Genomic DNA, 26557 nt, shown 5'->3' with positions numbered 1-26557 from the left:
TGCATTATAAGCACATAGTGGAGCATGGGGCTGTTTTGTAGTGAAATCAGTGGAATATGCTGGTTAATACCCTGATTTCCCCAGGTACTCTCTTTGCTTTACTTCAGTTGCAAATGCGCTTACTTGATACCACACACGCATGCAGGTGTGCCCACACACACATGCACACACACGCACGGTTTTTCTTTTCTTAGAGTTAACAGGTACACACCAGTGCCGAAAGGGATTTTCCTGGTGCTGCCCATTGGCACCAGAGTCCACAGGTGAGACCAGCAGGCGCTAAGTTCCCCGTATTCTAAAGAGAGCCACCAACATTTGAAGCCAGATCCTCCTTCCAGGGCTCACTAAGAGCCCCACTATTTTTCATTCATTTAGTAAATATTTATGAGGTACCTCCTATGTTCCGGGCAGTGCTCCAGACACTGGCGATGTATTGATTTGCAGTTCCTGTCCCAGTGGAATTCACAATCGGGGTCTAGCAGAAGGGAAATAAAGTAGCTCTCTCCTTGCTTCAGTTAAAGTCAGAAAGGGGAGGGAGTGGGCTTCCAGAGGGCCATTCGCAGAGGTAGGTGCTTCCCACTGGGAGACTGGCATCTGGTACCCCAGCCAGCTGCTTGCTGAGCTGGCTGAGCCTGCAAACCCACCAAGGTGCCACTAGAACGGAGCTCAGTAGGCTGTGGGAACACACAGAAGATCTCCGCTTCCCTCTGAAGAGCTCCTGTGGGTAAGGCCGAGGCCTGCAGGATGACCAAGGGCCATGGTGCAGGCGCAGTGTGCTAGGAAAGAGGACTCTGGGGGCTTCTCCTCTTCCTGTGTCCTGGTGGCCCCTGGAGGGTGCGGGGAAGAACCTCCATGACCTCGGTGGCTCTGAAGGTGGAGGTCAGAGTCTCCAGGAGGGTGAGCACCAGGACGGTACCATCCACTGCTCCAGGAGATCCACACACGCACCCCCTTCTGTGCACAGACCACCAGTATCAACCAAGCCAGAGCAAGGCCAGGGGAACGTCCCTCCACAGATAAGTAACATTGACACCAAAAGACCCCTGTCCCCTTCCCAGCTCCCCACACCAGAGGACATCACCCCTTCCCACTGCAGGTCTCTGGGTGTCTCTGTGTGGGACAAAATCTGTATTTAATATGAGATTGAAGTTTATAATTGGTCTGGACTTTTATTAACCAGAAGTGATGAGAAATCAGGGAGATTGGCCTAAGATTCCTCAAGGGATAGGTCATGGAAATTGGCATAGCACAGCTGGAAAAGCGTGACTGGAGAAAAAAGTTCATATAATAGTTGCAGAGATTCGACTGCCCAATCAGCTAGTTACAGATATATTTGGACTTGTTTTTAATGTTTATGATCTCCCATAACTCATCACATGCAACAAGTCTTAACTTTGTTGATGGCGAAGCTACGTATAACAAAGCAGAGTGGCGTTCCTACGGCATAATTCTGGTCACAAAGCATCATCAAACTTCTAAATAAAGACCCAAAATGCTTCTGATACTGAACATTGAAACAAGGATGAGCGATATGTACATTTAAGAAAGATGAATAAAAACAGAGAATTCTTTTCCAGCTTGCCTATTCCCGTTCAGGGGTGTGGGTGGCCAGAGTCTGTCCCAGCCTGGGACAGGACGCCCTGCATCCCGGGGCCACTCCCAGATACACCCAGGCCCACTCAGACGCAGTGTGGGCACAGGGCACCTCCTTGGGATGTGGGGGGAACTGGCATCCCCGGAAAAACCCACAGATGTGGGGAGGGCATGCAGACTCCACACAGACGGCGGCCTGGCCAGGAATCGGTTTTTTTCCTCAATATTGTAATGAAATGGCATTGAATGAAATGTTATTCAAGGACCTGCTGTAGTTAATTTTTAAAGAAACGAGGTATGTAAAGCTAATCAGTGAATTTGTTCCTCTCCCATTTAAGGCCTTATCAGTGTTTTAAGTTTTTCAAACAAAGTGTTCATCAGAGTCACTGGGCTAAGACCTCAGTCAAAGCTAATGGAGCTCCCTCGCCCCTCAGACCGGAAAGGTTTAGTTACCAGTTGGTTTCAAGTTACTTGGGTTTTGTTGTCTGGGCCTAGAATTGTAGAGCCTTTGCCCCGTAGCGGAGCTGTGCGTGAATGAGCTTTTTCCGAGTTTTAGCAGGCGGACTGCTTCCTAGAAACTGAAAGCGTAAAAGGGACCGGTGATCACTGCCGTTGAGGAATTCAACTACAGTGTCACCTTTTCTTTTTCACATGGGCGGCTCTGAACCTCCAGGACAGGATTGCTGGGGTGACGCATCAGCTTGTGGCCCATGTGGGACCCAAGCCCAGCAGCAAGCCCGCCACAGACAGCCTGAGGGACACAGGCAGTCTCGCTTGTATGTCAAGGGGACATGTCTTGTTGGTTTTGTCACGGCATGTCTCTTTTTATTGGTAAAATTATGGCGTCTATTTCAAAGCACTATATAGAAATGTGTTTATTTTGCTGAAGGGCTGATTACATAGAAAAATACTTAATAAACATACATGAACTTATTTCATAAGGCCAATTATAGCTAAAACGTTAATATCTTATGAGTAAAATATTTCAGTAGGTACAACCTGGGAGAAAAAGCAGGATTTTTTTCTTAGCTTTTGCTTCCCCCCCCCCCCCCCTTTCATAGGAAAGATTAAGCATATTTAGACTTGATAGAAAGAAGAGAGGAAAGAAAGATGGAATAAAGTACATGAGTGAACATGAGGAAGGAGGATTTCAAGGCACAGAAAGAAATATTATGCTTGAACTGAGGAGTGAAAGGAGAGAAGGGAGATGGAAAAGAAAGGTAACTTGGCAGACCTGGGCTGCTCAAACCCTGCCCATTTGAAATGATGGCCTTTTGGGGCCCTCGGCCAGCCCCTGGAATACACCCTCTCAGATCTTAGAATACGCTGCCTGGTGGCATTGGTTTTTAGACTTGAGGCCCTGGGTTAACTGTGCCGGTTTGAGGGGATACGTTGTCCTGACAGTGGGCTTTGTGCACCCCCCTGCTTCTGCTCTCGGAGGAGGGGCTGGTGTCCGAGTAGCTGAGGCGAGGCACACGCGTGCTGCATGCCCTGCCCGTGTGATGGACCCACAACCAAAACTCCAACACCAAGGCTCAGGTCAGCTTCCCTGCTCGTCAGAGCTTGTCATGTGTCATCACACAGCAGTGCTGGTCGGATTGAGTGTCCCTGTGTGACTCCACAAAGGTGATTTTTTAAAGCCTTGCTTCCCTGTTTTTAATCTATTAAAAAGAGAATCTGTTAAAAACTTTAATGTGATAATTAGTTTTGAAGTTCTTCTGTGGTTCTTGGGAGACCCAAGAAACAGTTCTAGGTGGGCTCCAGTCCAAACTCACGTTAGTGGACTTCATGTCCTCGGGTGCCTGCACAGCACCTCCAGCTGTGTGACCCAGGCTGGGTCCCTTGGTCTCTCTGAATGTCTTCACCTATAAAATGAGGTTAGTAATGTCTACCCCATAAAGTGTAGTGACTGCTAGGATTCAAGGACAAAGCACAGGATCTAGGAGAGTGTGTAACACATTGTAAATGATCCGTCATTGGTCCTTTCCCTCTCTTCCAGTGAGAGCTACAAGAACTATAGTTTCCTCCCTTTTCTTTGGGAATGAAAGTAGAATCTAAATGTCTTAAATTTACTGTCGATGTTCTGAGGTTAAACAACCAAAACTGATGCTTCAGGGCAGTTCCAGTTCTAATCCCAGAATAGTTGTAGTAATTCGGTCAGAAGACGGGCCGCTCAGCGCAGAACAGACCGACATGTAACCCTCCATCCAGACAGGTAAGTAGCACCTATTTGGGGAGGAAGGCTGTGCCAGTAGACAGAGTTAATGCCACTTTTAAGAGCACATTTTATACGGAATTTACAGTGAGGAACTCAGCTTTTATTGTATAATGTAGAGATCAGAAATTATCGCCATTCTGTGAGTACATGTCGTGAATGTGTCTGTAAGGTTTTCTCAGCAGTCAGTGTGTTGTTCTCAGGGCAGAAACGAAACCAGGACACGCCTCCATATAGCGATGTTTTATTTACCTCTCCTTTTACTTCACTTCCTACTATTCCTGATGCTGTCTTTTTGGCAGGAGGCCCCCTACCTGTTTATATCCATCCGGACTAATCAGTGGCCTGATGGGTTTCTGCTGGCACTTGGTTGCGTTTCCCACTCTCGTCTTTGGTAAAATGAGCGCGGCTGCCTCCAGGAACGGTGCTTTGTAAAACCAAACCAGATTCCGTTCAGCACAGTGAAAACATGAGCTAAAACGGAATATTAGGGGGGAAAAGCATGTCGCTCGAGGCCACGTACAACTGGAAACAGTCTGAGGCAGGCACTGGTACATCTTACAAAACGCTACAGGCAGTTCAGCCCCAAGGTTGCCATGGGAAACGGTTGCCGTCAGCCGTGCTGCGGGTACGTGGACTGCTGGAATTGCTAGCAGATGGGAAGGCAGATGAGTCAGGGTACAGTATTAGCAGTCCACATTTTTTTAATCATAGGCCACTAATAAGGTCTGTAGCATCTGTGAGGTTTATTTAAACAGTTGCTAAGAAGAGTTTGTGTTCCCAGTAAACACAGCAAGCCTTGCGCAGGGTTTCCCTGCTTGACTACTTGACTGACCGTGTTAACATGAGCATCTCAGGTTGCCTCTTGGTGGTGGTGTCCCGTTTGTTTTGACAGACTGATTATACTAGCAACTCGTTGCCCCATTAGGTCTTGAAATGGTGTCACATTTATGCACTTAAAAACGGTGTCTGCTATTTTTCGAGATTAAGACTTTAAAAAAAAAAATCTCTCATGTAATTGGGACTATTTTTGACAGAGGAAATAATATAAAGATCTAAGTGTTTTCCCCGAGAGCTCGAGCGCTTAGACGGCATGATTTAGAGAGCGGTTCCTTCTTATCGCTGGAACATGATGTTTTAGGTTTCCTAGTGGATGGGATTTACAGACTGACAGAAAGTTCTCAGTTTACTGGCAGCTCTTCCTGATCAGTAATAAGTAGCCTTTTCATACTCATGAAGTTCAGAAATAATTAAAAGTTTGAACTGTCAGAATTATCAGTGGTTTGATTTAATCTTGTTTTCCACCTTCACATCTCATATCATTAAACTAGTTGTGTTGCTTTTTATTCAGGAACCAGTAAGTTATTAATGTGCACATCTCTTACTTGGATTCTTAAGGGATACTGAGAAATATAATATTTTTAGGTATTGGTTTATGATCTTACTTTCTGGATGAAATGTGGTAATCTGGGGCCGTCATTAACAAAATGAGCTGTTTGTTCAAGCTGTCCAGTCATGATGCAAACCATACCAGTTCTCAAAATGCTCACTCCTATTCTAACACTTTCATTTAACTTATGAACATCTAATTACTATGCCATCTAATTATTATTGCTAAGAAGGTTAGAGGTTTTATGTAAAGTCCCTCACTTGTTTTCAACAAACCTTCGGTGGGAGCTGGGAGATCTCATCTACCAGCTGGCCGAAGCTTACAGAAGGTGGCAGCTCTCCCTCTGTTGAGCTTCTGCAGTTTACTCCTTTGTAGAAGACGGCTCTATAGAAACGTTGTTATGTGGGGTTTTCGTTCACTGTGGCCTTTATGGCTGGGTACTTGAAAACCTTGTGCTCAGGTTGAAGACCCAGGAATAGCTCAGCAGCACACTCGTCGTTTGTTGTGACTTAGAGCTGTGACCTCTGTGACAGGGCTAGATTAACAGTGTCAAACTTGTGCCCTGGCCAGTGCGGCTCAGTTGGTTGGCATCGTCCTGTGCACTGAAAGGCTGCTGGGGCCATTCCTGATCAGGGCACGTGCCCGGGTTGCAGCCCGATCCCCAGTAGGGGGCATGCAGGAGGCAGCTGACCAGTGTTTCAATCTGTCTCTCCCTCTCCCTTCCTCTCTCTAAAAACCAATTTTAAAAAATCTTAAAAAAAGAGACTTTTCCTAGTAGATACTATCCAAGTATCCCTTTAAAAAATTAAATAAAATAAAAATGAGAATGGCTGCTCTCCCCAGGAAAATGTACACATGAACATGCAGGATTTTGCACATGAGAAGCTGGTTCCTGGACTTGAGCTAAGAACCTTTCACTATAATTTGTACCACACACAGTGGGGTTTAATTTTATAGAATCCTGCATCAATCCCTAAATGTTTATAGTTGCTAATCTTCCCCTTCCCTTCCAACTAATTTGTAAGTTTCCTAAGGCAAGGAAATAGTTTGGAACTTATTTGCTTTCCTTACAATACCTACCAAGATGCTGAGAATGTAATAGCATCCTGTAAATCATTATGGTTTAACAGATTTTTTTAAAACCACCTGCCTGCCACCATTGCTTTAAGAGTCAAATTCTGAAAAAAACCCACCAGTTTTAGATTTTTTTTTAGTGTCAGTAAGATAAAAGCACAAGTGTTCAGTTATATATCTCAGGGCACCCCATAGTCCCTGAGACGACATCCCTGAGATGCGTTTCTCGGGAGATAATCTCGGGTCTTGCTGCTTTGACATACACCTTCAGGATGCCACAGATCCTGATGCAGAGCAGATTCTGTCCACAGTATGTGGTGACGTGAGGCCCCTCTCCTGCTGGTACACAGCAAACCGGGGAAGCTTGTGCTAGTGGTGTCCCCAGAACTCATCTTAATCAAACTAAACGCAGTCAGACTATGTTGTTCAGTCCAGCGATTTTCAGCTGCTGTGCCACAAGGATTTTTTAAACGTGCACTGCCTGACTGTTTGGTCAGGGCGCTGACCTCTTTTCCTTTAGATTGTCAGAAAAAGAAAGACAACAGCCAGCGCAACAACAGCCGTCCAGTGTGGATGAACCAAAATGATACCCATTGTTTGGTCGGATCAGCAAAAAATATATTTTTGATGTGCTGCAGAATTTTAGTAATTAGTTTACATGTGACATGAGACGAAAAAGGTTGAAAAATGCTAATTTAGTCAAATCATATTGTCAAACTATAATGTAAACAGTGAAAGCCTGACAGGCACTTCAATTTCAAATTGGCCTCGCCCATGTCAGAACTTACGTGACACTTTTCAGGTTTGGGATATTTCTTTTTTCCCCTTGATGTTAGAGAGAGAAAGAGAGAGCAAAGCATCAGTTCGTCCTCCGCTCATTTATGCGTCATTCTTAGCTGTGCCCTGACCAGGGGTCGCCCCGCGATCTTGGCGAACCAGGGTGATGCTCTCGCCGGCTGAGCTGCTGGGAGGGCGGGTTTGGGATATTTACAATGATAAATTTAAAACCCTATTTTATCACAATGCCTGGGATAAAATTTTTCTAGATAATTTGATTTTCTGATTAACTTTTAGAGTGCTTAAAATTTAAGCATCTGGTAAGATGCAGGATGGAACAGTTAATTTGCCCGGCCCTGGGCCCTGGCCCCGCCTGGGGTGGCGTCGCGCTGTGTCGCCGCCAGGGCGAGAGTCGAGAGGCCGCCCGCACGGGGCATAACCTGAAAGTCCGCTTCGTGGCGACGGTGGCTTTGTCTTTCTGCCTTTTTTAAAAGCAGATATATTTTACCAGCTTGTTTTCTCATTTGCTCTTTTCTAAAAGCCGAGTTTTTTATTACTCTGCTGCAAATTACTTGAGGTTCCTGCAAGATGTGGCTTCTTGGTTCTTCGTGGCAGGAAGGCCTGTTATAATTGTTGAACCGTATTTCAAGATAACGCGAAGAGTTTGCTGAAGTAGTTCTGCCAAAGCTCATTGGATTTTAACATATTGCAGGTAATCTTACTATGTTAAAATCTTCATTTTTTTCTATATCTAGTTAAAAAATCTGAGTTTAGAAGAACTGCAGATGCGATTAAAAGCACTGGACCCCATGATGGAGCGAGAAATAGAGGACCTCCGGCAGAGATACACGGCGAAGCGGCAGCCCATCCTGGACGCGATGGACGCGAAGAAGCGGCGGCAGCAGAACTTCTGAGGCCCCCTCTCTGCTGCCCCGTAACCCCCGGGCCAGGCGGCCCCGCGGGCTGAAGGAGCAGCGTGGCTTCCTCATCCCTCGGGCCCGTGCTCCGCAGCCGGGCAGGGGCCACACGCTGGGGGGAACGCCCAGGGAGTTCCCGGGGGCGCTGCGTGCGGCTGTGTCCACTGTGTCCATTTTTAACGCTGAGAACAGCAGACACGTAGACACTGAAAGTGTAAAATGAAGGCCGTGTTCAGAGACCCTGAAAACCCAAAGCTGCTGTTTAATTGTGCAGCACTCGAGGGCTTTATGTTATAATAGTCTTTATTCTTACCTAGTAGCCTATTTATTGTATCCCCTTAGGTAAACTTATTTATTTATGCCATTTCACTTTTTTTTTTTAAAGGACAAGATCAGGATAGCTTTGGTGAAGGTAGGGATGTTTTAATAATTAATAATGTTCAACCAAATTATACTTTGAGCAGGGAGCTCTGGGGTGCATTCCTTGATTTCCAGGATAGTTTTCCAATAGAAGCAAATCAGTAATAGCAATAATACCTAAATGGGCCAGGCATTTTTTATACTGAAGCAATAATTCCATTTTTACCTCCTGAAATTTTTAACTTTTTAATTCTTAATGTTTGGTACAAATAGAACTCTATATATTTAGGTCAGACAGAGCTATAATGTTTAAAACCAAAGAAATCAATGGAATCCTTGTACAAAAAAAGTGTGGTAAATATTTTAAAAGAAATAAATCCTTAAGACAAATGTAATTTCTTAATTGTTTTATGTGTCATGTGTAGGTCTTATAGCTAAACTGTGTCAAACTGTAATAAGCTCATCGAATTTATTCCTGTGAAAATGTGCTCAATTGTCACAGGACCTTTCTGTTGATTTCATTTATTTCCTGGGAATTGGTACACATCACGTGCCTGATGTAACAAAAGAGCAAAAACATTTTCACTGAACTGTGCAAGCCTTGGGGAATGAAAAAAAAAAAAAGATTAAAACCATTAAAAAGAAAGTCATTCTAAGCTGAATGAACATTTGCATGATCAAACGGGGACCAGTCATTTCCGAAGCTACATCTGACCATCTTGACAGCATTTGTTTTTGTGTGTTTAATTACTATGTGTAAATCATAAAAACAAATAAATTTTACTGTGACACCGAGCACATTTCATCTCTGTATGTGTGTTTGTTTGTTTTTTTAACTTATCACCTGGATTTTTTTTTCCAGGGAAAGAAGGTATATTATTAGGACAGACAAGATTGCACAGTGATAATAACTGGGTAACTTCAGTGGTTTAGCATAGCACAGGTCATTTCTCTCTTGTGCTCCATGCCCGTCCCAGGTTGGCAAGACGCCCTGCTCCTGTCACTCACACCCAGGGATGCTGCTGATGGAGCCTCTTCCATCTATAACCACAGCAAGGGAAGGAACACCGACAAGTCTCACACTAGCTCCACCCAACAGTGACGCATGTCAGGTCATCCACAACTGGTATTCAGAACTAGTTACGTGGCCACTCCTGATTTCCAGGGAGCAGGGAAATGCAGTCTTACCACGTGCTTTGGGGGGAGAGATGGGAAATGCTGGCGAGTTCACCAGTGACAGCCACAGAAGGTATTTCACCTTTGGAAAGTGTCTACTTTTTAAAATGGCATTTGTAGCACAGGTAATGCCTTGCAGTAACATTTCTCTCTGTTGAGTTCTTAGGAATAGTAAATTGTATGTGTAACTGGATATAAATTATAAGATTTTAAAACAGTAAGTATTGAAAATTTTATAAAGGTTTGTAAGAATGGAACTGTATTTACAAATATGCTTCAGCTATGTCTTTATTGGAATCTGTTTAGGACAGCAGCTGAGTCAGTCAGCTCAAAGTTCGTATCTTTTTTCCCGTTCTTAATTGTGTTTCTTTTCAGTAACCTAATACCTTGCCTAATTTGATGGAATCGAATGACTAATTTGCCATCACCTGAGTAAAACCACCTACATGAAATAGCAAGAAAGCTGTGAAGATGATTTCTCCCCAGTTTGCTAAATTAGAAAATGTCTGCAAGGAGACTTGACTTGGAGTGGTGAACACACAATACAGTGTATAGATGATGTATTGTGGAACTGTGCACCTGAAAGCTGTATGATTTTGTTAACCAGTGTCACCCCAATTTTTAAAAAATGCAAATTAACTGAATGAGGCTTGTTAACCACTCCTATTAATTCAGTCTCAATGAAGGTCCTCCTTTTAATAGTAAATGTCAAATGTTGCAATTACATTGTGATTTTTTATGTAAATAGACTTTATTTCCTATTGTTATATTTATGTTTTTTAAATACACATTTAGAGAATTAAGAACAGTGGGCACTGTTTAATTTTAGAGCCTTAGGAAGCTTCAGAACATTTTAGGATAATCTGTTTTAAAGTTTTTCTTATCTTCTCACTCTCTGTCCCCCACCAATCACACAAAAAAGAAACTTAACATTAAGTTTTAAGGAACCGAAAGCCATGAGAGAAAACGTCAAATCTAGGTAGGGCTTGATTAATCATGATGCTTAGGAAAGAGAGTTTTCAAGTTATTTTAATGAGTTTAAAAAGCAGCCTCTTCAAGGGAGAACTCAAAGGAGCCACAGACACAGCCCTGCAGCCTGGAGCTTACTGTGGGGCTCAGCCCAGAGAGGGGAGAAATCAGGTTGTAGCTGGCACTCCCTTTAGCTGAAAGGAGCAAAGGGATTTATTTCGTGAGTATTCCTGCAGGAGTGGGCAATACAAGCTGCAGCTGAGCCCAGTGACCTGGGAAGGGACAAAGCACAGAGGTGCAGCCACGGTTCTCTGGCAATTGGCATTCCAAACAGAAACAAAGCCACAGAGCCTGGCCACCTTCCCTTAACCTCCCAGAGCTCACCTCTCCTCACCCTTCATGTCAGATTGTAGAGAACATTGTCTGCAAACCCAAGAACTGGTACTACAGTTTCTGTAGTACCCTGAGCAAAGGGCTCACTCTCTGATTAATCCCAGGGTTAGACAGAGGTGTAGGGGAGATGCCATGGAGGGCAAAGCAACAAGTGAGGCAGCTGGGTTCCCCCAGCTCAGCCCATCCCCACATATCACAGCTGTACTGCTAGTGGCATTTGGCTGTGGTGACAGCACTGGTATTTCATAGATTAGGAGCCCAATCACCAACTGCATTCTCCTGTGGGGTTTGTCCCCTGGTACTGGAACAACCAGATCACAGGGGAGGTGCCCACCTTTCCAGGGAACACAGGCCATTTTCCACAGAGATCTGAAAAGCCAGAGAAGTGCAAGAGAGCTAAAAAAAAAAACTTGTGATTCAGCAACACCTACTGGAAAACAATAGGAAGACCTTATTATCAAGCTTCTACAGAAGTGCCATTCATATATAGATGCCTAGACAGAGAAGGAATCCATCAAATACCATGAATAATCAAGGTGACGCTGCTCAGAAAGAAAATTTAAAATCTCCAGAAAACATAGACATAGAAATATGTAACTTAAATGACAGAGAATTCAAGATTGCAGTTCTGAAAAAAACCTCAACAATATTCAAGAAAGCACAATGGGCAGTTTAGTGAACCAAATCAACGAACAAAACAAGCACTTTACCAAAGAGATTGAAACTTTAAAAAAGAACCAAATAGAAATTCTGGAGATGAAACACTCAATAAAAGAGATGAAGAGTGAACTAGCGAGCATAGGAAGTAAAGCTGACCAGATGGATGAAAGAATTAGTGATACTGAAGATAGAAATCTAGAAATGACACAGAAGGAAGAAGAAAGAGAGAACTTGAGCATAAAAAAAATGAAAGAACTCCATGAGCACTCTTAATGCCATCAGAAAGAGCAATATAAGGATAATAGGCATCCACAAGAAGAAGAGAGGGAGAAGGGGGGTTGGAGAGCCTATTCAAACAAATAGTTTATAAGAATTCCTCAACCCTAAGCTCCTTAAATTAAAATTCTGATGTTGGGGTCACTCTTCTATTCACCCAACTCTACCTACCAGGTTAAGACTGAACTCTGCTTCCTGGCATCCCAGACCCAACTGCCATGACCTTATCTCACATTATTAGCTTATCATTGTCCTTTCTTCCACCAAACTGAAATGCTTCCAAACGCTATTACAATTAAAGCACAGAAGTCATTAGGTTAAGCGCAGAGAGAAGGGTATGAAGAAAGTAAATGAAGGGGAGCAAAGGGAAATAGTTTGTTTTGGCATGATAGAAATTTGTAACCCAAAAGGACAAAATAGTGTCAAACCTGACATTTCCTCAACAGAAAAATAAGTCTTTCCATGTTATGAGGAAGCACTAAACACTGAGTTTTAAATTCTTTCAGGTACAAAATCCAGTGCCTGCAACTAGTTGTGTTTTCCGTGTTTAGAGAATTTGCCAAGGTGAACTGTAATTAGTTGAGTGGAAGCTAGAAGAAACCTGAGATGAAGGCTCTCGGCTTGAAAATATTCTCTTTCTAACGTTCCGTGAGTGCAGAGAGTGCCGGCGGGGGCAGCGCCGCAGCTGTGCGTTCCCTTCCATTTATTCCACGACAGCTTTCCCTCCTATTTAAACAGAAAATATTCCAAGCAAAAATATGCAAATGAGAAGACAGAACAGCCCTGGCAACCCAAGTCTCTGATGTTAAAAAACGAGCCGCACTGAGGAATCTGAAGCGGAGAGCTGTTTCGTTATTAATGAGTCTGTGCAAGTCCACGAGTGCGTTCTCTGCTGGCCTTTCATGAAGTATAGAGATGTTTATGTTAAAAGCCCACCAGCTGATGACCATCAATCAGTTCGCATGCTTAGAATGTGGTCTTTGGAAATTATACCTGATGTTAACTGACTAATGACCCTGGGCCTTGACAAGTCTCAGCAAGGCACTTCGGTGTTGAGGTTGAATTAACTGCTTTAACGAGTTCAGTAGTGGCCTGGGATAGGATTTAGATTTTGAATCTGGCAGGTGATCATGGAAGTCCAAACAATGCAAGTTCTTAATGCAAAATTATTCCAATTTCACACAAACCTGATGGGTTGCTAATTTCTTATTTAAAAAGATATATATATATTTATTGATTTTTTTTAGATAGAGGGAGAGGGATAGAGAAATGGAAACATCCGTGATAAGCGAGTCATTGATTCGCTGCCTCTGTACACTTCCTACTGAGGATTGAACCCAAAGCCCAGGCATGTGCCCTGACCAGGAATCAAATCGATGACCTCCTGGTTCATGGGTCGACCCAAACTCTAAGAGAAAGTTTATTTAGAAAGTTGCAGAGATGGAAGAAGTGAGTGGTATAAGAAATGGGCTCAGGAAACAAGTTATAGAGGCGAAGGAAGGCTCCTTGGACCTTAGAAGTGAGGAAAGTAAAGGCGATGCCCCTGGGGGGTGGGGAGGAAGGGAAAGACCCCTGTGTGCTCCAGGGAAGGAGAGCAGGCTGGGTGCTGGGTCCTCCATCCTAAGGGTTTTAAGGGTGGAGATTTTAGGGGAGGTCCTAGGGGAAGATCCCAGTAGAATATTGAGCAGATTTCCAGGTGTGTCCTTTTGGGGTCAGGGTCTCCACTGATTGATTGCTCAGCCCCAGGGCAGGGGTCATTATCCAACACAGCTGGTCCTGAGGTCAGCCATGGGGTCACTTGTCTGGTTTTGCTGCTTTTCTGGGCCTGGAGCTGAAACACAATGAGGCCTAAATGTTATCTCTAGGGAGGAAAGGCCAAGGGATCTAAACCGAATGACCAGCCATATGCTAGGGGAGGAAAGGTCACCCTGGGGATGAGGTCCCAGCCTACAATTGCCCGTCGCTAGGCACCTGGGGCTTTCCTCCCTGATGGTGACCTTCTGTACCTGGCCCATCGCCCTTGCTCTCATGTCTGACTGCCTGCCACATGTCTACCAGTCACACCCAGCAGACGCCTTGGCAGCCCTCCCTCAGTTCTGGGCTCATTCAGAAATGTGCACGGCAGGGAGGCTGTCCCTTCCAGTCCTGCTGGTAGTGGCTCTGCCTGACCAGCAGGTCACAGGGCTCCAGCCTGGGAGGCTTGCTAAAGATGTCCACACAGCGACACCCCTTCATGGAGGCCTCCCAACCCTTGCTTCAGTAACGCAGCAGGTCCGATCAACTCCCCAGACCCACGACTTCTCTCGCATCACTTGCAAGGAGAGGACCCTACCCCATACTTTACCTGGACCCTCAGTTCATTTATTGTCAGCATTTACTCTGTGCCAGGCACTGGAGATAAATATCCCTGCATGATGCTTCCAAGTAATGGGGGTGACAGACAAAAATGACAGATTGCAGTAAGAGCTAAGGAGGAAAAGTACTGTGAGATGTAAGGGAGAGACACTGGGTGGGAGAAAACTGCCATTTAACTTGGGCGGGGTGCGGAGAAAGCCTCTGTATGGAGTGAGGTCTGGCTGGAGCCCTGGAGAGCAGCTGTGTCCACCCGTCTCCTAAAGGGCAGGGCTACCCCCTTTCAGGTCACCCCACATTCACAGAGGCATAGACACACCCACCTACCCACGCACATGCACCCAGACACACACATGGACACACAGACTCATGCAGACAGACACACAGGCATGCAAGTGCCCAGGCAAAGAGAGACACAGACACGCACAGACTCACAGGCACACACATGCACAGGTACTCAGATACACACGTGACATTTCACACCTGCTCCTGAGGGGCCATCTGAGGGGCCTTTTCGCCCAGCGGCACCTGTGAAGGTACAGAGAGGTCGCCCCCGTTCCACTGCGCACAGGGCCTGGCGAGGGGCTTTGCACCCTGCTGGACAGTGGCCCTCAGCTGACCTCTGCCCCTCGGTTCCTTTCCTGGCGTCGTGTGCGGAGACCAGCCCTCTAGTCACCCCGAATAGGTGACATCTGCCCGTCTCGACTTCCAGGCATCAAGCTCACCCAGGAAATAACAGCACAAACGAGTCCTCAGCACCAGGGCTCAGAGCGTCTTGCTGGCTGAAAGCTTCGTGACGCATTTACACCTTCCCATGGGGAGGTGGAAACTCAGGGAAGTGTGAAGGTCGGGAGGACACTCTGGTCTGACAGGAATTTCTATTTTATTTTTAACATGAGGGAGTTTTTGAAAATGAGGTGACGGGACATTTGGTGATCTCATGTTTTAAAATTGGCAAATTACACAGTAATATAGTTAAACCTTTTAAATCGTTTGTCCCCAGGTTCCAGGCAGAGTGAAGGGCAGAGTGGCAGTGACTTCACCACCACGAGAAAGGAAAGGACCCAGAATGACCTCCGGGCTGGCATCGGCTCCCACCGGCGCCTCATTCCCAAGGCAGCCCTGCACCCTCAGACCTGGGAGAGGCGGGAAAGCCGGCCCCTTCCCTTCAGCCCGCAGTGCCCAAGCCCAGGGACACCCTTGGCTCTGAGCACTGCGGATTCTCCCCTTTCCCCCTCATGTTCCACAGAGAGATGCAGGCCACGCCCCCGTGGCGGTGGCCTTTGTCGTGGCTGACCCCGAGCGCGCAGGTTACAGTGCAGCGTTCCTGGCACAGTCGGCCCTGGTAGGCCCACAGAGTTTGCCAGGAAAATCAATACAAAGCTGTCAGATCAAAAGTGAGTCGTGCCAGCTCTCCTCCTAGGAAATGGTTGGATGGGTGTCTGACTGCTAACACCTCAGTTCTTTTCATAGGAGCTCTGAAAATAGCTCAGAATTCTTTAAATGTCTGGGGATGTAGGCGGCGAAGAGAGTTTCGAGTGGAAAAAAACTTCCCTGCGATCCCCCAATTCTTTGTCTACCCTGTTCCCCCAGTGCCTGCCTCATGCCACATCCCTGGGTGTCCAGAGACGACGCGGCGCTGGACAGACCCCAAGTGTCTCTGGGAGGCAGTTGGTCTAGGACTCAAGATTGGCCACCCCTGGACAGGTGGTAAGCCTGTCCGCCAACTCTTCAGGCCCTTTGTGCTGGCAGCTCTGTGTGTCCCTTGTTACAATTCTCTCATGTCCCTGAGGCCTGTCGCTGGTGACCCCATTGGAAGGCAGCTCCCTCCTAAATGAGCCGTTTTCTCCGTCTTTAGCCTCAACGGGCCCACGCGGACTCCGCTTCCTCAGCGGCGACCCTTCGTGTCTGCAGTAGCGTCCAACAGAAGCACCCACCACAGGGGCCAAAGAAGCCCCCGCAGGCCTGAGGTCCAGGAGGGGAAGGTGAGCCCGGCAGGCGCTGCAGGAAAGGGCGGACTCGAGGAGGGGAACCGGGCGGAGGGACCGATGTGCGGGTCCTGTGAAACCAGCGCTGATAACACCTGCTGTCCTGCTGGGGGTGGGGTGAGGAGAGCGAGGACTGTCAGGGTGTCCCTGGGACTGTTTCTCCACAGGGGTCAAAAACCACTTATATCCAGGTCACCTGTTTGCTTCTCGAGAGTGCGGATGCCTGGGGCCCACCCCCAGGAGTCTGACTTCGTTAGTTGAAGTCATCTGATCTCCCCAGTTGGCTTCAACACACAATGAAGCGGCTCCCCCTCTACAGTGCTTAAGAGCTGGGAGCCGTGCCTTTTACATGCACCTCCCTTATGTCTAATACGGGTCTTGGCAGCTGCCAGGAGTGGGTGCTGTGGTAAGTGGACAGGAAAGGGGACAGGATCCAAGATGACTGAAGTTGTAACCTGAGTGGCTGAGAGCCCCGCGGTCCCATTTACAGACGTGAAGGAGGCGGCTGGAGGAAGGACAAGTCTGGAGCGAAGGTGAGTCCGCTGCTGGACACGGTGCCTTCCCAACGCACTTGGGCAGTGGGTCTGGGGCTCGGGACTGATGCAGGGTCAGACGAGGAGACCTGCGAGTCATCTGCATGCTGGTTGAAGCTATGACTTGGGCAAAGAGTGCCGCAGGCCGCTCAGGACCGAAGGTTGCGGGAAATGCACCCCGAGGAGGGTCAGGAAGAGGAAGACGCAGTGAGAGGGAGGAGCGGCCGTGTGCAGTGTCCAGAAGTCAGGAGGGAATGCAGAGAACTTAGAGAGCGGGGCATTCGGTCAAAGAATCGGGGGGCGCTTGAGACCTGAGGAGGGGCTGCTGAATTTGGCTTTTAGGAATTAGGAAGGCCCTAGTGATCCTCATGAGAGCAGTGTGGAAAGAGTGGCAGGAACAGAGCGGTCACACAGGTAAAATAAGGAAATGAGGAAAGCCGAGGCCTGCAGTGGACATCCCCCACTGGGGTTCCTCAGGGGGAAGGAGACATGGGGTAACGGGCCAGCAGAGAAAAGCAGGCCTTGGGCCTCTCTCATCCCGACAGCTGCCCCTCACTGCAGGGGTCCGGCTTTCTTTCCTTCTGTTTCTCTCTGTCCCTTCCTGGGCCACCTTACTCATGGTCTCAACTGCATCGCTCGGTTAACAATCTGGTCCCAGGCTTCCCTCTGCCCTCCGCAGGCCTCCATCTGTGTGTCCCTCAGGCATTTATTTAGGCAACACACTGCTCAGCCTCGGGGAGGGAGCCAAGTATTCTCTGTCTCTCTTCCTGGCCCGACCACCCACCCATCCACCCAGTTACCAATTAAGTCAGAAACCCAGGAGCCATCCCCACATCTGGTCGGTGTTGATGGAGTCCTGTGGAGTCTGTCTCCTTGGCGACTGGCTCTGGCCCTTCCTTGCAGCCCACTCCCCCCAGTCCAGCCTGCACTATGGCAATGACCTCAGCTAGGTCCCTGGCCTCTCCCACGCCTCCAAGCTGCTGCAGTCACGTTCCGAGGGCATTCATGTGGTCAGGACGCTCCACCCCAGTGACAGAAGAACAAAGCTCGAGCCCTGCCCAAGGCTTTCCTCTGGACGGGCGTGCCCTGCTTCTTTTCAGGAGCACCGAGCAACATGTGCCTCGCACATGCCGGCCTGCGTGGGCCTCCTGGCCTTGTCGTGGAGCTTTCTTCCCTTCCCCTCCCTCCACCTCGCTGCTCCCGCCTCCCCACACCACCTCTGTCTGCCAACACCTGGCCCTCTTTCTGGTTGTAACCCAGAAGTCTCATCTTCAAGGGGAAGCATTTCCCTTCCCTCCCTGTGTCCTTTCTGCCCTCTTCCCCTTGAAGGCTCTCGGTGGTTTCCGCGTGTCTCGTGCAGACTGTGGACCCTTCGCGGGGAGGGCGGTGCAGGTGCCGGGTGGGTGCAGGGGGCGGAAGCTGACTCCAGCAGTAAGTACCCCCCAGGAGGCCTCTGGTGGACTAAGAACATGCTATGTGGACCAAAAATAAAATGAGTTCAACCAAAGGCCTAAAATCACTTCATTAAACACACTCTCTCTTACTCTCTGAAGCTACTGCCTTCCTCCCTCACTGCTCCCTGCCTTCCCTTTACTCGCGCGCTCCTTCTGCGCCCTCTCCCCCTGCTCCTCTGTCCCCTGGCTTCCTCCTGTCCCCTTTCACTTCCGCAGGGACTTGCACCAGCTCCTAGGCTTTCCTCTCTCCTCCTCTGTTGCACCTCTCCCCGTGGGCCACGTCTCTGAGGCTGTATGTCTACACCCTGGGAGCACCAGCTTGTCACCTGCAGACACTGTCATTTGCTTTGGAGAACATGGTGATATTGACAAATGAGGTCACAGCGGGAGGAAAATGATCCAGATTTTCAGATCAACTGGATGTGCCACCCAGAGAAGGTCCTTGGGTAGAGACGCCAGTTAAAAGTCCTCCTGAAAACAGTAGGAGGCCATGACCATGCGAGTGCAGGATGTAAGTTCTTTCCTCGAGGGAGGCGTTTGTTTTCCCTTTTAAGATGCAGGCAGCCTGGCCCCAAACACCCCGGAACATCCATTTATACCCGATGGAGGGAGATGCCCTCCACCCCACTTGGTGGCAATGCGAGGACTGTGGGAACCTCGTGTGCCTCCCTGGGCTGCACAGAGGTCCAGGCTGCCCTTTCTCAGTTGCCCTGAGACCAGGGACAAGGTTAACAAGTCACCATGCCTTCCTGCAGATTATGCAGAAGGGGACACCTGCAGGTGCCACCACTCCGCAGTGAGAGTTAAATCCGCGATGGGAGAGACCCACCTGACCTTGGGCACTTATGGGCCCTCGGTGGGGCCCAAAAACCTCCTGGGCACAGGGGTGGGGGACCCGCCAATCTTCACCAAGGGAAACATACATGGGTGAAAGCCCTGAGGCCAAGTGGGTCTGATGTGACTTTCCTCTCTAACGATGTTTAGTAATAGGAACTTGGATTAGGTGTAAATGGCTAAAAGCCCAGAGGAGACACTCATTGATTATTTTAAAGCTCTGTTCACCTGGCACAGACACCAGCCCAAGCCTTTCTCTGGTGGTGTTGCCCCTGAAAATGCCGTCTGTGTGGTTGGCTACTGAAGAGAGAAATGAAAGCCAGGAGAAAGGGGTGTGTGTCCTGCTTCAGGACAGATTTTGGACTCGGATCTGCTCACTGCTGTAACGAGGGGGTAGAGCCATGCAGAAATCCTGTTTATACGTTGAGGTGTGAACTGGGCAGGGCTTTAAAGACGAGCTGATCCAACCGTCTCGTTTTGCAGCGATGGGATATAAGGCTCAGAGAGGCCTACGGATATGCCCGAGACCACAGAACTGAAGGCCCAGTGAGCCAGTGACCTCCCCACAGAGTCGCCGTGGCCTTGGGAATGGCTCCGAGTCTAAGTCACTCCTGGGTTAAGCAGGTGCTGAGGGCCGGTTCTGTGTCCCCCCTAGCAATATCCACCCCACACCAGCCGGGACCCCGGGTTACCCAGCACCCAAATTACGTGCAGGAAGGTACTAGAGCAGCAGAGGGAATGGCACCCAGGCGGGACGTGGCTGTCACTGCAGGCCCATTCCTGGTGCTGAGCAGATGGGAAGGGGAATCCCGCAGGGAGCGTTTCCCCCAGGGTCTGACAATAAGTGACCATCCTACAAAGCAGGAGGGAGGCTCTAGATCCTGGTAGAAATGGGGCCCAGCTCTCTATGCCCACAAAGAACCAGTAACAGCTCCTCCTTCCCAACCAACGCTCACGAAGGAGCCCTTTCTCGGGAAGCCAGTGCCCAGCGCTGGACGCCCCTGTGCCTGCCACCCCCTTGTAGCCGAGGTGCCCAGGAAGCGTGCATTCCCTCTGTGTGGTCCGCACGCCCTCCCGGGCGAGGCGGAGTCCGGAGCCTGCGCGGCCCCGCGTTCCCAGCCCGGGCGCGGAGCCCCAAGCGAGGCGCTGCGCACAGCAGCCCGGCAATGAGTGTTCACACACTGACACGGCAAATACTGCGTTCTCAATTTTTAAATTACAACTCTGTGACAAGTCATGCTGTTAAAACATACAGGAAATACCAGTTAAGCCTTCAAGTAGCTAACACACAGATCACTGCTACCCCAAATGCCTAACAAGTCATTTTCTTTAAAACCAGGCAAGAATTAGCAGGTCGTTCAATGATCTGAGGACTAAGATAAGTAGAAATAAGAAATGTGAATATTAAACAGCAATTACTACCTCAGGAGCTGCAGATCAGCTCGGCATTACAACATGCCCCTCCTCGGCAGCAAACCCAGGAAACGCGGGGGTTTGGCAGCAAACACAGACCTGTAACGAACATGCACCTACTCAGTGAAGACACAGCATCGCTGCCCAAACGGCACTTTCAAAATGCTCATCACATAAAAGGCGAGGAAAGCCTGGCGTGTATATTTGTCCCAGTGGCATTGAAAAGGACACCTCCAAACGTGGGGAGTGATGCTGCTGTTAAGCCAATTGCTGGCAACACATGGTCCGGAGCTTCCACTGTGGCCCCTGGAGGAGGTTTATGGGTCCGTTTGACAGCCTGGTGGCCAATGATGTCATTTCATACGTATATTCTGAACTCCAGAAACAGAGCAGAGAATTACCATGACCCTCCCTGCAGGGACCAGAACCATGGCTACGTAAGATGCTGTCCAGAAGATCCATCGAAGCCCAGTTGTGAGCACTTGTGAACTTCACACCTTGATGGTGCTTTAGGGGAGGGGAAAGTCGTTTATTCCTGGGTCACAGTTCAGTCTCCATCCTTGGTGGGAATTAACTTGTGTTTGAGCCAACAGAGTTGGTCTCTCTCCCTCTTACCTGAAACCATCCCTTGGAGTACTTGATGCTATTAGGACACTCTCATGCTCGCAAGTGACTTGAGTTCCAGGATGGGCAAAGGAAAACTTTATACAAGTATATGTATGTACAAGAGGTGTTAAAAAGACAGTCTCTAAAGCACTTTGGGATCCCCTAATGAAAGGCACCAAATAAATGCAAGTCGTTACCAAAATGAAAAGTCAAGTATTCCAGCTTTCACATCTGCAAGAGCAGCCACCATGGGTATCTCTTTTTTGGTGGTAAAACCTGTCTATTTAGGAAAATACTCATGAGAGTGACTGTTACTCTGCCTCCTTCCCTGTCTCCACTTTTCACAAGCTTGGTGGCCGGTGACTGTGGAGACCACGCTGGGTGGCCTGACACTGTCAGTTTTGGCAAACCGAAGAGTCCTCACGTGTCTGCGCCATCACCTGCCTGCAGTGCCGCCAGGGCTGATTCTGTAAATTCTCTCCTTCTAGCACTAGGAACATCGGCCAAAGCCGAGTGCTCCATGTGCAAACTCTGAAAAGTAACCCTGCTCTTCTAACTCGGTGGCCCTTGCCCCTAAGCCGTCTCACCCTTTCCTAATGCTTCTGAGAAACAGATGCGGATGGCAGACCATCAGGCACCAGGACGTGGTCACCTCCCCACCCCCATGCGGCTCCAGTCCGATGGAAGGATTTGAACTGGGAACTCGAGGGCACATGTGACTGGCGCATTCGTCTAACCAAATCCCTTGGGCTGTAGTATCCATGGCAACTACAAGTGCATGAAGCCTTCTGACAAGATCCTTACCACGCTCCCATGAGGTATGTATTACTTTCAACTAAGACACAAAATGGGCCCATCTAGGGAAGGCCCAAGTCGTGGACCAAAGGCCTGCCTAACTCCACGCTTGGACTCCTAGATTCTGCAGCCTTTCCAAAGACCGAACCACAATGGGAGCCAACTGTAAAGCCACCTGGTTACCTAGAAGGTAATAAAGGCTGTCCTACAAAGGGGCCTAGGTTCCCCTGCACAATGTCATGTGCCAACTAACAGAAGAGGGGGAGGGGGAGGGAGGAGAGGGGAGAGGCATTTCGGAGAAGGAAAGAGTTCTCAACCTTCAACACAAGTTCAGAAGTTTAAAGGTCTTTTAAATAGCACTGCGCTTTTCAAGAAGTTTACAGTTGTTTATGACAGTAGCGACGTTTTGTCTTACAGCTCTCTCCTTTTCTCTGCGCTCTACGCTCCCTCCTCCAACAACCGGCAGCTGAAGCGGAAAGAAGACCTGCAGGATTTCCGCCCTGGGGAGGCAGCACAGCCTTCACGCATTTCTGTATTTTGAGTACACGCTCCACACCACCAGATTTCCACACCAGACCCGGAACTGCGGGGAAGTCACGGCATTGCACAAAACGTACTATATTCTAGAGGCAAATTTATCCAAGTCAATCTGCTTGGAAATAAAAGGGCTCTCGTTTCACAAGCTTGCAGCGCAGGCAACGAAGTTGCTAGCAACCCAACAACGTTTGCCTCAGGGAAACAACACAACACTAAACCTCTTTTTAGTTGAGAAAGACAACATCTTATTACTAAACATTTTAAAAAATAAATATTTCAAAAACATGCTAATATCTAAGACATAGCAAAGTTAGGCCAAATAGGCTAGACCAGGAACCTCCGCCAGAAAGAAATGCCTCCACGGTCACCCTAGGAAAGCCAGAGGCCTGAAAAAGTCTTTAAGCATCCTACAACTTGGCCTATGTTTAGCTGAGGCTCTGTCCCTAAAGCATCTATTCTAGGAAACAAATTCTTATCTTCACTACATGTTTAACAGAGTAACATTCTCTAAAGAGCAACATCTAAGAGATGAACATTAGCACACGTAGTTCTAAAGGTGACCAGTGTATCCATGCAAGTCATAGAGCCGCAGATCATTTATAGCACAATTCACAGACCTGCGTTGGCCATGTGCTTAACCTCACATTCTCTGTTTCGGTATTAAAACTAAATGAATAAAAAAACTGAGATTTGTTTGTTTTCACATGACGTGAGCAAAACCCCGTCATCTCCTTGCTGACCCCATAGATGTGTTTCCACTGGACAGACATGTACAGAAACTTACACGACAACCTTGAAAAAAGCACGAGAACCTCACAGACAGGACTGGGCCACGAGCACTAGAGTAGAGCACACAGTGAACAGAGAAATTAGCATTCTGGGGGGTACTCATCCAGCAGAAATGTGAACATTTTATGCCCATGATGCAAATACCAGTGAGTGTCATTTCACTGAAAGGCGCAAAGGCATGGTGCCAGGCACACCACCCTCTAAAAATGATTCTAAGAACTGTAGAAGCAACCTGGGCGCATAGCCCACGCCTCTCCCCCCTTTGGGGCTGGCCATGCTCCTTCCGCCATCACCCTAAGGTGCCTGGACTGTGCCAGAGCCACTAGAGGCAGCTCAACAATGTGGGTCTGAGGGCCACAAGTCCTCCCTGCTACTCTAGGGAATCATTTAAACTTAATTCGCTTGGTGAGCTCCTGCTCATGTTTGTCAAGCTTGCCATGAGGGATTTAACTTTATGGGCATAGTAGTCCCTCAAATTGACGGAAGGGACCTCCTTCATTCCATCTCCAAAGTCACAACTGCGCATGGCACTCTCAAGTTGCTTCTGGCGCCGATAGAAGTGGGAGAACTTATTGAAGATCAAGGTGATGGGCAATACCACCACTAGGATACCTGCCAGGATGCAGGCCGAGGCGGTCAGCTTCCCCGCTGTGGTCCCCGGGACCACATCCCCATACCCCACGGTGGTCATGCTGACGGTGGCCCACCACCAGCAGGCGGGGATGGTGGCCAGGCCGTGGTTGTCCTCCTTTTCGATGGTGTAGGCCACCACGGAGAAGATGGAAATCCCCACGGAGAGGTAGAGCAAAAGCAGCCCCACCTCTTTGTAGCTGTATTTCAGGGTGGCCCCCAGGGAGCGGAGGCCGGTGGAGTGTCTGGCCAGCTTCAAGATGCGGAAAATGCGCATCAGCCTGAGGACCTGGGCCACCCTGCCCAAGTTGGCCAAGGTGGGCGTGCTCTCGACCACCAGGTTCACCACCAGGGTGATGTAGAAGGGCAGGATGGACATGAGGTCGATGAGGTTCAGGGCATTCCTGAAAAACCTGAGGAACTCCGGCGCCACCGCAAACCTGGCCACCAGCTCCAGGGTGAACCAGGCGATGCCGAAGTGCTCCACGATCTCGAACCTGGGGTCCTCGCCGGGGCTGCCCTGGCCGTCGGGGATCTGGAAGTCCGGCAGGCTGTTGAGGCACATGGTGATGATGGACCCCAACACCACCAAGATGGACAGGATGCTGAAGACGCGGCTCAGCACCGAGTAGCCCGGGTTGTCCAGCGCCAGCCACAGCTGCCTGCGGAAGCTGCCCAGGGGCTGCCCGTCGAACTTGGAGGCGTCGCGGTAGAAGGCGAGGATCTCGTCGAAGGAGGGCGAGGCGCTGTCCCGCTCGCTCTGCTCGTCCCACGCGTCGCGCTCGGGCTCCACTTTGCGGCCGTGGTAGCTGTAGCTGCAGCAGGAGTCGATGAAGAACTCGTCGATGCCCCAGTACTCGATCTCCTGGCTGAAGGAGAAGACGCAGAGCTCGGCCATGACGTGCAGGCGGCCGGTGCGGTAGAAGTGCAGCACGTAGGGGAAGAGCGCGGGGTTGCGGTCGAAGTAGAACTCGCGCCGCGCGTCGTCGTAGTCGTCGCAGAGCTCCAGCGCGGCCTCGCGCGAGCGGCAGCGCAGCAGGCGGCCCAGGCGCGTCTCGGGGAAGCGCAGCAGCGTGTGCGAGCGCAGCCGCCGCCGGAAGCCGCCCACGTTCACGCGGACGTCGCCCTCCTCCACGCGGGCCTCCGCCGCGCCCCACGGGCTCCGCCGGGTCATGCTGGCGGCGCCGCGCGGGGGCGCTACACCTGGCGGCGGGAGGGGCCCGCACCGGTGAGCGCGGGGGGTCGGGGGCGCGCCCCTCTCCTCCTCCCCGCGCGTCTCCAGGCGGGCCGCTGGGTGCCCAAGGGCACTGAGATGGGAGGAATGGTGCTGGGGGTCGGGGGGTGGGGGGGACCCCTCCCAAGGAAAGGCTGCGGGGCGGGGTATGTCTCCGCCTGCCCGGCCGCGCCTCCGCCCCCATCCAGGGGGGTCCTGTGGGTCGCTTCGGGTTTGGGGAGGCGCGCCCCCCGCGGCTCTGGGAGGAAAGGGGGCTGCGAGCGGACCTTGCCCGTGGGCGCGCCGAGGAGACGTCCCCGCCCGCTCGCCGCAGACAGGCGGGACCGGAGCCGGGATGCGCGCGGGCAGGGCTGGGCCGAGCTGGGGGCGCGTAGCTTCGGGAGGGAGGCGGAGAAATTCACCGCGAGAGTCTGTCAAAGGCTGGCTGGGGGCGAGGGGCATCCCCGGCATCCCCTGGGGCCAGCCCCCCACGACTGGAGTCCCCTGCCCCCGCCCCGGGCCTCCCCGCCTCCGGGCGCATTGCCCCCCGGCCGCGTGCGCCGCGCGCCGCGCCTTCCCCGGCCGAGCAGCGGGGCTTCGCCGGGAGCGTCCGGGAAGCGCTTACCTGCGAGCGCTGGGGCCCGTGGCCAGGGCCGGCGGGAAACTTCCCCGACCTGCTGGCGAGCATCGCTGCGGCCGCCGCTGCGGGCGGGCTGTGCGTGTGCGCGCGGACGCGGGTGTGTGTGCGCCCGTGGATGCGCCCGGCGGGCGGGCGGGCGGGGTCCGCCGAGCGTCTCTGCTGTCTCCGGCCCGAGATGCCACCGCCGCCCGCAGTTGCAGGAGGCTCACAGGTGGCTGCTGGCCCCGACGCTCGCAGAGCCGCCTCCCCGGCCCGAGAGCCCCTCCTCCCGCACGAGGGGCAGCGGCCGCGGGAGCCCGAGCGGGAGCGGAGCCCGCGCCCCGCGCGCCGGTGCTGAACGGACAGCTCCGCGCGCCCAGCCCCGGGCGCGGCCGCCGCCCCAGACTCGCGAGCGCCGGCGCCGCCGCCGCTCCTCCCGCACGTCACGGCCGCCCCTCCGCGCCCCGCTCCGCTCGGGCACCTCCCCGAGCCCTCGGCCCTCTCCGGAGACAGCTGTGGCTGCCCCCCCGCCCCCCGGGCGCCCGCGGTGACCTTCCCGCCGGGTCTCAGGCGGGAGCCCGCTGGAAAAGGAGGGGCGCGGGCCGCGTCGCGGGAAGGGCAGGGCTGCAGGGACTGGGGATCCCCGACCCCCGCAGCGACCTGACGAGAAGTTTCCTGAAGCTGCGGGCGGCCCGGGGGTCGGGAAAGGCCGCGGGAGGGCGGGCGAGGGGCGGCAGGCGTGAGCTCGGGCTCCGCGGGCCCCCTCGGCGTGGGAGGGAGTCACGGAGCTCTGCGTGGGAGCTCTGCGTGGGCCTGGGTGTGCACAGGCCCGTGTGGTGTGTGGGCCTTCGAGGAGCGATGGAGACGTGCGCGCGTGTGCGCGCCGAGGACGGTGGGACTTGGCGGCGTGTGTGCCGCGTTGATGAGAATGGGGAGACGTGAGCGGTGTATGTGCACCTCAGGGACCCGGAGCTCTGCGTACAGTGTGGCGTTC

At 50.7% G+C, this 26557-nt stretch overlaps 2 protein-coding genes across 2 annotated transcripts in view; one reads left to right on the top strand and one right to left on the bottom strand.

Moving 5' to 3' along the window:
- The window catches only part of STK3 (serine/threonine kinase 3), a 140723-nt gene extending 131599 nt beyond the window's left edge, over positions 1-9124 (top strand). The window contains exon 11 of the mRNA XM_081116362.1: positions 7805-9124. Coding sequence (XP_080972488.1) covers positions 7805-7963 — 159 coding nt within the window. The 3' untranslated portion in view covers positions 7964-9124. The remainder of the gene's footprint in view (positions 1-7804) is intronic.
- Positions 9125-20162: 11038 nt separating this feature from the next.
- KCNS2 (potassium voltage-gated channel modifier subfamily S member 2) lies at positions 20163-25657 on the bottom strand. The gene is made up of 2 exons (XM_081116859.1): positions 25570-25657; positions 20163-24934 (listed from the first exon to the last, which is right to left on the bottom strand). The coding sequence occupies exon 2, from the start codon at positions 24903-24905 to the stop codon at positions 23472-23474; it is 1434 nt and encodes a 477-aa protein (XP_080972985.1). The 5' UTR covers positions 24906-24934; positions 25570-25657; the 3' UTR covers positions 20163-23471.
- Positions 25658-26557: the final 900 nt, after the last annotated feature.

Source organism: Miniopterus schreibersii (genome assembly GCF_964146895.1).
Source record: "Miniopterus schreibersii genome assembly, chromosome: 17".
In the NCBI taxonomy this organism is placed as follows: Eukaryota; Metazoa; Chordata; class Mammalia; order Chiroptera; family Miniopteridae; genus Miniopterus; species Miniopterus schreibersii.
The sequence above is the reverse complement of the archived record's forward strand: the minus strand, read 5'-3'. Positions and strand labels throughout refer to the sequence as shown.